This window comes from Lygodium microphyllum, chromosome 8, assembly GCF_053477565.2.
Source record: "Lygodium microphyllum isolate KBCC chromosome 8, Lygodium_microphyllum_v1.1.10, whole genome shotgun sequence".
Lineage (NCBI taxonomy): Eukaryota > Viridiplantae > Streptophyta > Polypodiopsida > Schizaeales > Lygodiaceae > Lygodium > Lygodium microphyllum.
The window spans coordinates 164,098,923-164,110,735 of NC_141142.1; the positions used below are offsets into that span (position 1 = coordinate 164,098,923).

Below are 11,813 nucleotides of genomic sequence, written 5' to 3' on the forward strand. Positions count from 1 at the left end.
GTTACACATAAATGAAGATGGATTGAGTTCTAAGAAGAGGAAGTGCATTAGCATTGTGTATATGTATTTATGTGTGCATCTGGGGACGCTTGGGAACGTTTACTTGTGTGTAATGAGCATTGCATTCATTTGGGGTCATCTTATCCCTTACAAGTCAAGGTTTAAGGTCTTTTCTCTCTTAATGAATTAAGGAGAGAAGTAATTCTTTCATTAAGAAAGACAAGAGATTAATTCTCTCACTAAGAAAGACGAGAGACGTGATCCTCTGGAAGTCAGGAGAAAAGTGATTTTCTCTTTCTAAGATGACATAAGCTTTTGTGTGGAAGTCAATCTTAAGGTTGAGGCCCAAGGCAATCTAATGAACTCTCCTTATTTGTGGCTCAAGAAACGGAGAGATCTACAACTTTTGTGTTGGACGTTTTTCCATTCGAGCAATGCACAGAGAGATATTCCAAAATTGGTGCTATAGAGTAGTTCTTGGAACATCCACATCTTGCATGAAGATCAACCTTCCCAATCTTGGCACTCAAGTCTCTCTCCAAGAAGAGAAGCTCTTGGAGCCTATAAAAGGGAGGCCCTCCTTGTATGTGGAGGGGATGAAGAAAGAAGCATCTTGCATGCATGAAAGAGGAAGAGAGAAGGTGGTTCAAGTCTCACAAAGTGCTGCGGAAGCTCTGTTGAAATCAAGCACCAAGAAGAGAGCCCTACACATATTGTGTAGGAGACAATAAGAGAAATCAAGAAGATCAAAGGAGCCAACTTCTGAGTTGTGCAAGTGCTCGCCAGTTGTATACCATGCAAGGATCTGTGTAAGTTCAAGCTCGCCAACCCTCGAGTTGTACAAGTGCTGCGGAAGCTCTGCTGAAATCAAGCACCAAGAAGAGATCCCTACACATATTGTGTAGGAAACTGGTTTATGTGTAACGGAGGAGCTTGCTCCTTATCAATAATATAACTCCACAAGGGGGAGGGGACTAGCCCATCTTCCAGTCCCTAGTGTGTTGTCAATCTCTCTCTCTCTCTCTCTTTCTCTCTACATCTTTCTTTTCTCTCATCTGTTCTCTCTCTGCGCCAGCATAATATACACCATATATCTTTTAAGTATATAAGAAGGTCAAGCGTTTACCTCGGATCTTATAACATCAATTATATGATTTTTAATAGAAGATACATGAAGGGGATACATAGTATCACATCTAGCTCCCTTAGCAACAACAAATGATTGCTTGTGGACTTTCCATAACTAACTCCCAAAAGTAGTAGAGTATCCTAAGTCATATGCACTAACTATATTACATACGTAGTTGTTACCAAGACGGACCAATCCATGTCTATTGTTATCATATGAACAAACCACTCCTTATGAGGAGTCACATCAAAAGATGCACCATAATTAAGAATCCAATCTTGAGCTAGATATCTATCCACTGTAACTAGCATATGTGCAAGAAGAGTAGATGTGAATAGCACGTCACGATCATCATTATGCATAGTCACTTATATATCAAAAGACCGATCTCCTAGAAATTGTTGCAATACATCAAAGAGCGGTGTTTTTGCTCATTCACAAGCAAATATGCATGGATAGTATGACAATATGCATAGCTCAATGATTACTATAGTATAGATATCATAATATCTACTCCTATAACACTTGTTGCATACAATAGCAATCAATAGCAATCTCTAAGATTGTGAAATCTATAATCAACCTATGTTAAACTACCAACAATCTAAAACTGCTTGTTTCTTGTAGTCTATCGCTAGTTATCATGCCAATAACTTGTATACGATGTCTCTATAGTGGACATTGCAACCATTGACTTGGTTTTCTTTCTAAAGAACCTACAGAGAATTGCAAAAAAAGACAAAGTAGCTTCTACAGCACTTACATGTCTAAAATGGAGCCCAAAAAATCCTAAGATCTAGAAACAGAGAACATGAAGAATTTGTTGATCTCTTTGGGCACATTGAATCTTGTCCAAAATGGAGATTGTGAAGAATTTTTTTGGTGGCCTAGCTGGAGACTCCCTCCTACTCTAATATCAATTATTAGAATTGCAAGGAGAATTGAAATTGCATAGAGAGAGAGAGAGAGAGAGAGAGAGAGAGAAGAGATGATATATTTGTGGTGCCTCCAATAACTCTCTTGTGAGTACTACTTTATTGTCTTATCACTCAAAGAATAAAGAATGAGTATGTACATATATAGCTAGGGTTAGTGAGTAAGATGGGCAACAGACCACATTGGCCTTTACCCCACCACCACCACATGTGTTTTTGAGTATGCAAGTCATGAGTGCAGACAATTGATACCCCATCTATCCCATCAATACTCAAGTGGACAAGCTTCCTATTCTATTACACTACTGTAGGAGTGTGACAACCTTAGCAGTTGCATTGTCTGTTGCCCTAGCATTGAAACCAAAATGTTGGGCTAAATGCACAACAATTGGGACATTGGGTTAGACTTCTATTGTTTCAGTTGGGACAAGATTGAGTTTTGAAAGTTGGGACATTGGGTGGAAACCCTAACCTTAGACCTAATGTATAAAAGGTAAAAGAGTAAATAGAGAGCTCAATCTTATGTTTGCAATCTTTGGTAAATCAATCTTCCTCTTGTTGTTATTTCATTATTGTGCTCATTATTGAGAGAGCTTGAGAGAGTATATGAGGAATTGATGGAGTGGGGAATAAAGCTTACGTGTGTGTGAATGAGTGACCATTGTAGAGAAGCTCTTCTCTAATGTCATCTTCTCCTTTTCTAGTTTCTATTATCTTATAGTGACGCTTCTTATGGTGAATGCAAAGGAGTTGAGAAGATTATGCAAGAAGTGCATCACTTGAATCATGTGACTATCTACAAGCATTCAAGCTTTCAAACTACAATGGGGAAAAGTAAGTAGATGTGTCCACTATAACCCAAACCACTCTTATGCTCTTAATATCTTAGAATAGAAAGAGAGGCACTTGATTGGTTTGGATCAAATAGAGCCAAATAGGTGAGAGTTAGTTGAATCATGGCAAGTTGGAGATCTTGAAGAAATAAGGGTTTTATATAAAGTCTCATTGTTGAGTGCTCATTCAAAGGCCAACATTTTCATTTCATTGTTGGGACCAAGGACTGAACCAGCTAGGTGAGGTGCTCCTATTCTCACTATGTGATTGAATAAGGGGCTTGGGCACTTGATGAGGATGAAATGATGAGGAACCAATCTCTCTCTTTTGTAACTCACTCACTCTGAAAGCACACACATTTATGTTAGTAGGTTGAAATGTTTGAAGAGTAATACATCGAGGACATTTAGAGTAGAGTAGAAACCATTGAACAAAAAAAAGAGAAAAGTTAACAAAATCTTAAAAGGTAATTTTGATTTTCAATTTGTGTGACATTGTTATGCTTGAATATCCACTTCATGTCATGTCGGATTAATAGCAAGGCTTGCAAATTGATTAATGGTGTGCAAGTTAGAAAAAAAGATTTCAAAAAAATAAGATTTGCTCAGATTAGGGTTTGTGGATGCTTTTGTGATTATTCAATTTACCTATTTATACATTGTTCTCAGTATTGAAGTAAAAGATTAGGTCGAGATAGAGAGGACAACATCACACAAATGCTCAACACATTAACTTGGTCTTAAACCGAACCTCCACCACAAACCCTACCTAGCCGCAAGTGGCCAAGAGGCTACTATATCCCTACTTGGCCACCCCACAAGTATTAATAGCCCATGATTAGTTGACCATGGCCTTGAGCACAATTGCTCACAACCTTGATCAGAAGCTAGTACACCACAAGGACACCTTATCACAATCATTTCCCCTTCTATACTCACAAACCCTAATACTGAGTATAGCCACCCCCACTTGGTGATCTTAATACCAAGCCACAATTGCTTGTATCATGATCTCTTCACCCTCACTTCTCTATCACAATAACCCAACCACAAGTATCCTAGTTGACCACCCTATGAGCCTTTAAGAAAGCGACCATCCATCACAACTTGCCACCCAGTTTTGGGCTTACCCACAACTCAATTGACCAACGAACGCACTTCTCATTAGGAGCTATTCAAAGTATTTTTAAATGACCACCTCACAAAAGTGATATGCATTGAAAGAGGCACTAGTCTCATCACAATTGCACACATCCCATGCACTCATCGATAAGAAAATAATGTGTTATAAAAGGCAAGGAATACCCAAAGCAAATGCAACAATCTATCATCTCCCTCTAGCCAATTAGTTGCCTTAGCATTGCTATGTTACAACCATGGCATGTCACTATGACTAGCCATCATCACCTACTTGGTCATTACCACCTACTTCCATCACCTACTTAGCTTGTAGCAATCACATCCCACACCCTTATCTATATCAATACAAATCGTGCAACCCTAGCATCAACATGCCTTTGCTATGAAAGAGTAGAGAAGAAGGTGATACAAACTTGGGGGCTATTTATGGGCTAGATATGTGAGAAAAGAGAAAAAGTCACAAAAGGTATGCAAGAGAGAAGGGGAGAGTGGTTTGTTGGCTTCCAATTGGATCACTCATTATCATCACACTTGATAGGTGATAGGAAAACAAAGACCAACCCCCATTAGAGATGCAAGAAACGAGGACAAAATTCCATTCACCATTGAGCAACAAGAGTTCAATCTTCAATCAACAATGTGGGGTGCTGAAGACTAGAAGTTTCAACTATTGCATAATCTAGATAAGGTCATTGAGAGCAACGACATGATAAGAATATTCGTGGAGCAATGTGGCCTCACTACATATGCAAAAATAATTTTTGGACCAACCTAAATGAAAACCTATATAGAACTCATCAAAAGGCAAGCTCGAAATAAACCACAACTTCTTGTTTAGCACAATACCCAAGGAGGACTTTTGGGTCACAACACGTGTTTTACACAAAAGTTTATCTACATTAGGCCTAGCTCATATGCCAACAGAATTTTGAAGGGTGTAATGGAAGATATTATAACACGTAGATAATAATGCAAAACTTGAATGGTTGGTTGATTGATGTGGTGAGAAAAGTAATTATAAAGGCCTAGAACATTATGCGCAAGCAACCAAGTGAAGGGTTTATGTCTACTATAAAAGCCAAGGTGGCATGACTATATATGGCAGTGCCCTAACTAATGGGTATACTAGACATCACATCATCTACCTTAGGAATTCCACCAACATTAGGAGATCTACACCCACATAAGAGTAGTTTACCCTCAAGGAATGTAGATCCAAGGGAAGAAGAAGAAAGAGGCAAGTAGTGGGAGGTATGAAAAAAGGCCAAGAGAATAAGAAATAGAACCTAACTTTGAAGGAGAAACCAATCAAGGAAAGAAAAAAATAAAAAGAAAGAAGCCATTTGAAAGGAAAATAGAGTTACAACATTATGGATGTCTTAAGAAAAGGACATGAAAAGAAAGGAGGGATCCTTAACACAACAATTTAAAGCAAAATTAACTAAAAGCAAGCAAGTAGAGGGCTTTAATAAAGGAAATGAGAATATTGTAAAAGAACCTTTCAAAACCATAGTCCAAATTGACATGTAACAACTCCTTACAAGTATGCAAATGATGCAAAAATGAAATGACCAAAGTAAATAAAAGAAAATCCACAAAAGAAATAGCAATCACATCATGAGCAGGAAACACTCTTAAGTCAATCAGACTAACTTCCAAGACTATTACAACAAGACAATTAACATTCCATGAAGTCTCTCTACTTTAGAAAACTTTTGTGAGGAGCTCAAGCAAGAAAAGATTCACGCAGTTAGAGATGAGAGATCCAAACACTACTGGAAAAAGAAAGAGCAAAGCACCAAAGGTACATAGAGCAATCTACAAAAAACGCTCCTAAAGGTGCAAGCATGATAGAATGAAAGAGAAAAAGAGTTGTAAGAATTGAGGCCAATATGCTAGGTAAAATCTTCTGCTTTAAAAAGAGACCTCCAAGAGACTTGTCAAGCACAAGGACAATAGAAAGAACCAAAACATTGTAGAATCAACCCTAACAAGAGTTGCAAAAAGCATGGAAGAGAAAACAAGGAAAGCTCATGAAGAGATGATGAAGAAAATGGCATTGGACTGGGACAGCTCAATGCAAATCCTCTCTAATGGCTTAACCACCTTAATAGATTGTGCACTTGCCTTCCTCTCTAGCTTCATCTTAGCAATTTCACCTAGCAGTGCTTTGAGTTGTGCTTCTACAGTTTTATATGCGATCCATACTTCGATTCCTTTGAAACATGTTCATAATTTTGGCACTTTGACTTCATCTTGCTTGCCTTGTAACTCCAACCTTGCTTGATGATTTTCCACGGTATCATCCACTAGAACCCTTTTTCTTTGAGACTTGGCCACAATTTGGTTTCTAACTTTATATCTGTGAATATCCTTGGCAATCTTTCATCATATAGTTTCTCTTGGATTTCTTCATGCCATCCATCAAGTCCCAAACATGCATGGAATACAATATTCTTTTGCAATATAACTTGATTAACTACTAAAATAACTTTACTAACTACTAAAACAATAATGTCAATCATACTTTGCTAATCACCCTCCTTCCTTTTTACGATTACCTTCTATACTTCCTCTTACACTTCGACCTTCGATCTTCTTCACAGACACAGTCATCCCCATTGCTAGCTTTCCCTCCAACTTCGCCAAAAAACTAACATGTAAGCTCGCCAAAAAAACATGAAAGCTCTTTGGCAAGCAAGTCTTTCAAAACCGCGTTCTTTGATTCCAAGTTACGAACTTACTAATACAAGTATCCCTTCCCATGAACTTGGCTTTAGATCTGGTTCGAGGGCTGATACCACAACTCCCAAAAAATACTTGGGTGCTTTGTGTGTGTGTGTGTGTGTGGGTGCGTGCGTGCGCGCGCGTGTGTGTTTCATGTGATTTCGATTTCTACTTTTGCTTCTGCATTTAGAAAAGAGCGAGCTTTCTACTGGCCTCTTTGTACAAGAGACAATACAACTGATTTCAAAAATGGCAGGCGTGAGAACTTTTTACTTTGTTTTGTCATTGCAAATCAGAGGGATCTTAGCCACCACTTTCGTACAATTCCAGGGAGGAATGTGCATTCGAGTTGAAATCAAAGCGACCTGCAAGGAAGTCCAGAGGTCTATAGGGCTTTCCATAAGAGCTCTCAAGAGATGTATCTAAGGTTGCTTAGTTTGAACCGTCTCCTTGGGGATGATGTAAATCTCTTTATTGATACATACCGCATTATAAAAGAGCCCCTCGCTGCAAAGGCTAGATCACAATTAGCACTGCCTACTCAGTGAATATACCAAAGAACCTTCACATTTGCTGCTGAGAAAGCAGAACAAGCAGCCCCTGCTGCCCTAGCAAGATCTCATTTAAAAAGCTCATAAGAGCCACCCAGACAACAGGTGACACATCCACCCCACCCACTGGTGGAATGAGCTTCCTAGTTGGTCCAAGAACTGGTTCTGTTGGTGCAAATGCTATAACATACGGAAACTTGTCAACTGGAAGCTGTGGATACCAGGACATGACAATCCGAATTATAAAAAGGAAGTTCAGGGATGCGAATACTGGGCCAAGGATGCGTATTGCAACACTTGCGACAGAGGGATCCAAATCAGCAAGGGGAACAGAGTGCAGCACATGAGAGGATATACATGTTATGTTGTCGTTTATCTCCAGAGCTATTGCAACAGAGTGGTGAAGATCAAAGCCTGAAAACAATGTGGCTGCCATTAAAAACCCTGGTTTGGCACTCCAAGCTCTTGCACTGTCTGGTGGCGTGCCTTCATCCTTGTTGATGTAGACTTTGTTTCCAATTTCTGAGTGCTTGAGCCTCTTGCTCTTCGGATTTGAGAGCAAAAACTTCGTTGCCACAACAGGGTGGCTTGGAGGAGGCACAACAGTTGCTACCTCATCTTGTTGACATTGCTTACAGAACCGCAGAGGTTGAACACAAAGAGACGGGCCTGCTCTAAGTAGAAAAGCCATAGGCAATCCAACAATGGAGCTGACCTGCCGAACGCATACGCAGGTTGATCCAGATTCCAAACAGTCAGCTTAATCTGGCTTCAGCACGCGAGTAGTTGCTTAAAGCTGCAGCAAAGAAATCAACATAAACATGATATACCAGTTTGTCCAAAGACTCCTGCCAAATGCTGCATTACTAGCTTGATGTCATGAGATTTAGTTTTGTGCCAAACTATAATGAAGAACTAGACCATGTCACTGCTAGGAAACAAAGACAGCCTGCTCCTCAAACATGCCTTAAAGCCATATTCAGGCTGCATTGAGGGTTGCACACCCTGGCTACAACACGATTTGAGAGAAATGTCCATTCTTGGAGGACATACATCATCTCTGTTTTCCTTCATAGATGCTCCAAAGACAAGCTATTGAGACTCATTGCAAAGACCACAATTCGACCCCGTATTCAGATACCTACACAGGCCGAACTATGCTTGCATAACTCTACAGCATATTGAGTGCCTAACAATCAGTATTCTGTGTGCACGCGCGCGTGCGTTACCTAACAAAAGTGAAGATGAAACCCTGGCGGATGAGCCAACGAGCGATACCGCGACAGCTGCTACAAACTTGACAGATAGCGATGGCGCCGGCCAAGCAAACAGGCAAGGAAACTGCGAGCAGGCGCTTACCTGGCGGTGGCGGCAGCATCGGCGGCAGCAGCAGCAGCAAGGGCAAGGATGCAGGCGCGTCCCATGTCTTTGCAGCATTCTGCTTGTTTTGCACTTCGAGTCTCCTTCGCCGTCGATGTGCATCATCAGCAGGCCAAATCAGCCTCATCCGATTAGACGCCAAGAGATAAATACGCACAGAATGTCTATTTACCTGTACCTCAATTCTTGCAATGGCAGCAAAGTTAATTTAGCAAAGTTCCACAACGATAAGGTAGTTTCCATGGGTAATATTGTGCAGTTGCAGTGAGAAAGTTAGTGCCCTAGTAATTGTGATCATGCATCACCCTTGGATATTAGGGTAAATCAAATAGCAAAAATGACATATTCATAATTTATTAGAATTTCTAAGAATCAAGGTGTAGTAAACAAAGAAAGGAATTACAAGAGAAACAAAATCTGAATGCAGAATATAACTCAAGAACAAAAATTTTATGAAAAATAGATAACATAAAGGAATGTAGGATGATGCCAAGTCAAGGCAATGGCAATAGAGAGGAGGATGTTGCATTCAAAGCCATGTACCACCATACGGCTTAATGGCAATAAATCAATGTATAATTGTTGTAAGGCCACACATGGAGGCATCACCATGAAGCGCATGACCTTTGGAAGAGGTACAAAAGCCATATATATATATAGAGAGAGAGAGAGAGAGAGAGAGTGTGTGTGTGTGTGTGTGTGTGTGTGTGAATATCTCTCGCTTGCGAAGCTCTTGATCTACCACCAATTTGCTCCATTTCATGCTACAAAGAAGAGGTAGTATGGGAGGACCACATTAGAGTAGTGACAATTCGAAACAAAGCCAATTTGCTTCTTGAACACTTTAACTTGACTTTGCACCTTCATTATCCTTTGCCTTTTGTGGTTAACATTAGCCCCTCCTAGACAAGTGTAAGTCTCTTGGACTCACTGTCAAATATAGTATAATGTGGCGTGTACCATAGATGTAGAATGCTTGGGACGATTGTGATGTGGTCTATTGGAGCAATGATGGTTGCCATTGATGATGAAGGTGAAGAAGACTTTTGGGTACTCTGTTAGATGTTAGTGACGTATGTGGGTGGTGGGAATGCTAATAGAGGTTGGTATCATTGTTGGTGGTACATTTGACTATTGGTTCTGCTTGTTGGATAGAACTTAAATGGTCATGGAAAATGGGTTGTAGTATGTTGAAGGTGGTAGATTCATTGTGGAAGTAGAGATGTTGCCTTAAGATTCTCTGCAAACTTTTGTACCTGCAACAAGGATCTCATGTGCATTCACTTCCTAGAGGGAGTGCTAGTCCTCTATTTTTGTGTACATGATATATGTTATTGGAGTGGGAGATGGGTCAAACTCCAAGCAAGCCTAGAGTGTTATTCTACACTTGAGGAACCAATCTATGGAGGGTGTGTTTTTTTGGCGAGTCTCTTTAGGCAAGATTTTCCAATTATGTACCTAGTTTAGTGAGCTTTTAAGGAATACTTACTAATCCATTATGTATAAAGGTGTGTCTAGAAAATAAAATTGGATATGTGTGATATTGGGTTATATATGTGTGTATGAACTTATATAGATATATGCATGCATGGAGAACCCCTCCAGTATAAAATAGGGTCCCTACCCTACTTTTCTTTCCATACTCAAAGAAACAACTGCTACAGTTTTGGGCCCCTACAAAATTTTGGGTCCTCATTCCTCAAGCTTATGGGAATGGCAATATTCCCTTCCAAAAATTAATTTTAAGGGGGTCTAGAAAAATCATATTCTTTCGCTCAAATTTGTATATTCAAATCCTAATCCTATTCCACAAGCTTCCCTACACCAAGACTTGCAAGTTTGAAAGTGTGGATTATCATTCATACTTTTCAAGCTCTAGTGTGGTCTACCATAGCTTCTGGTGATACCTATTTGGTTATTAAATGCCAAAATGAATATGTTGGAATGTGCTTTTAGGGGGAGAACGAATGCATATTTGAGCAAGCGAAGAACATATTTTGACATATGTGTACACACACATACACATATGCATGCATGTATGTATGTATTTGCATACACACACACACACACACACACACACATGCATAAGCTACAACAATGGCAATTTAAATAGAAGCTTAAACAGTCATATGGATAGTCATAAAGCATGCATGCATGCATGTGTGTGTGTGTGTGTGTGTGTGTGTGTGTGTGTGTGTGTGTGTGTGTGTGTGTGTGTGTGTGTGTGTGTGTGTGTGTGTGACCCCAAAATTGACCGTAGAAGGCCCAAAAACCTTAAGAACTATAAACATGACCTATTTCACCTCTAGATAAAGTTTTAGGGATGCAATTTTGTGAGCACCGATGCATATTGCTTTAGATGTGATTTTGATCCCAAAAATCAACTCGAAAGGCCCAAAAATCCTAAGAACGACTACAAACATGACCTATTTCATCATCCTTTCCAAGCTCTAAAGTGAATTGCACTCGTGCAAATCATCCTGAGGCTCACAAAACTATATCCTTGAAACTTTTTCTAGAGGTGAAATAGGTCGTGTTTACATCATTTTTAAGGTTTCTTGGCCTTTTGAGCTCAATGCTAGAGTTAAAATTGATACTGCTAATTTCTAAGTTGTTTTTGCTAATATTAGCATTTCATTTTTGCAAAGTAATCAATTGATCTTGCAAGGCCCAAGAGTCCTCACATGCATAAGTAGATAATAAATTTACACCTATTCTACTAAGGCAATCATGATCCCAAAACCATGAAGTCTTAATTGCAAATGTAATAAATTATTGATGTTCACTACATATGTTTAAAATGTGTTTATGGTGCGCAGATCGGACGCAGGTAGCTCACGTAGTGAATTCCCAAAGGTCCCCAAGAACAAAGCACTCTACTTTTTAGCACAAAGACCAATGTAAAAACAAGCATGACATGAGACAAGAGACAAATTGGGTTGAATCTCCCCCATGCCTTGTGTGAGCGCTTCACAAAGCATGTATTTAATATATATTTCCAATCTTTTTGCTCAAAAATAGCCCAATTACAAAAATATGACAAGCTTTTAGCTTTTGAGTTTGCTTTCTACCAAAAATAGGAAAATAAAGCTAATGGACGGTGCCCAAAGAGTCTGGC

General features: G+C 39.5%; 1 protein-coding gene across 2 annotated transcripts; it reads right to left on the bottom strand.

Annotated features, from left to right (window-relative positions):
• Positions 1–6,741: 6,741 nt before the first annotated feature.
• Positions 6,742–8,842, bottom strand: CCB3 (cofactor assembly, complex C (B6F)). 2 transcript variants are annotated; one of them, XM_087683834.1, is made up of 2 exons: positions 8,675–8,842; positions 6,742–8,111 (listed from the first exon to the last, which is right to left on the bottom strand). In XM_087683834.1, the coding sequence occupies exon 2, from the start codon at positions 8,004–8,006 to the stop codon at positions 7,329–7,331; it is 678 nt and encodes a 225-aa protein (XP_087539960.1). In that variant the 5' UTR covers positions 8,007–8,111; positions 8,675–8,842; the 3' UTR covers positions 6,742–7,328. The 2 variants fall into 2 exon arrangements, with proteins under 2 accessions (XP_087539960.1, XP_087539961.1); XM_087683835.1 differs by having other exon boundaries at positions 8,545–8,681.
• Positions 8,843–11,813: the final 2,971 nt, after the last annotated feature.

Bases quoted from the DNA above. Each gene is read 5' to 3' on its own strand.
- CCB3 (XM_087683834.1), bottom strand. From the start codon at position 8,006: ATGGCTTTTCTACTTAGAGCAGGCCCGTCTCTTTGTGTTCAACCTCTG.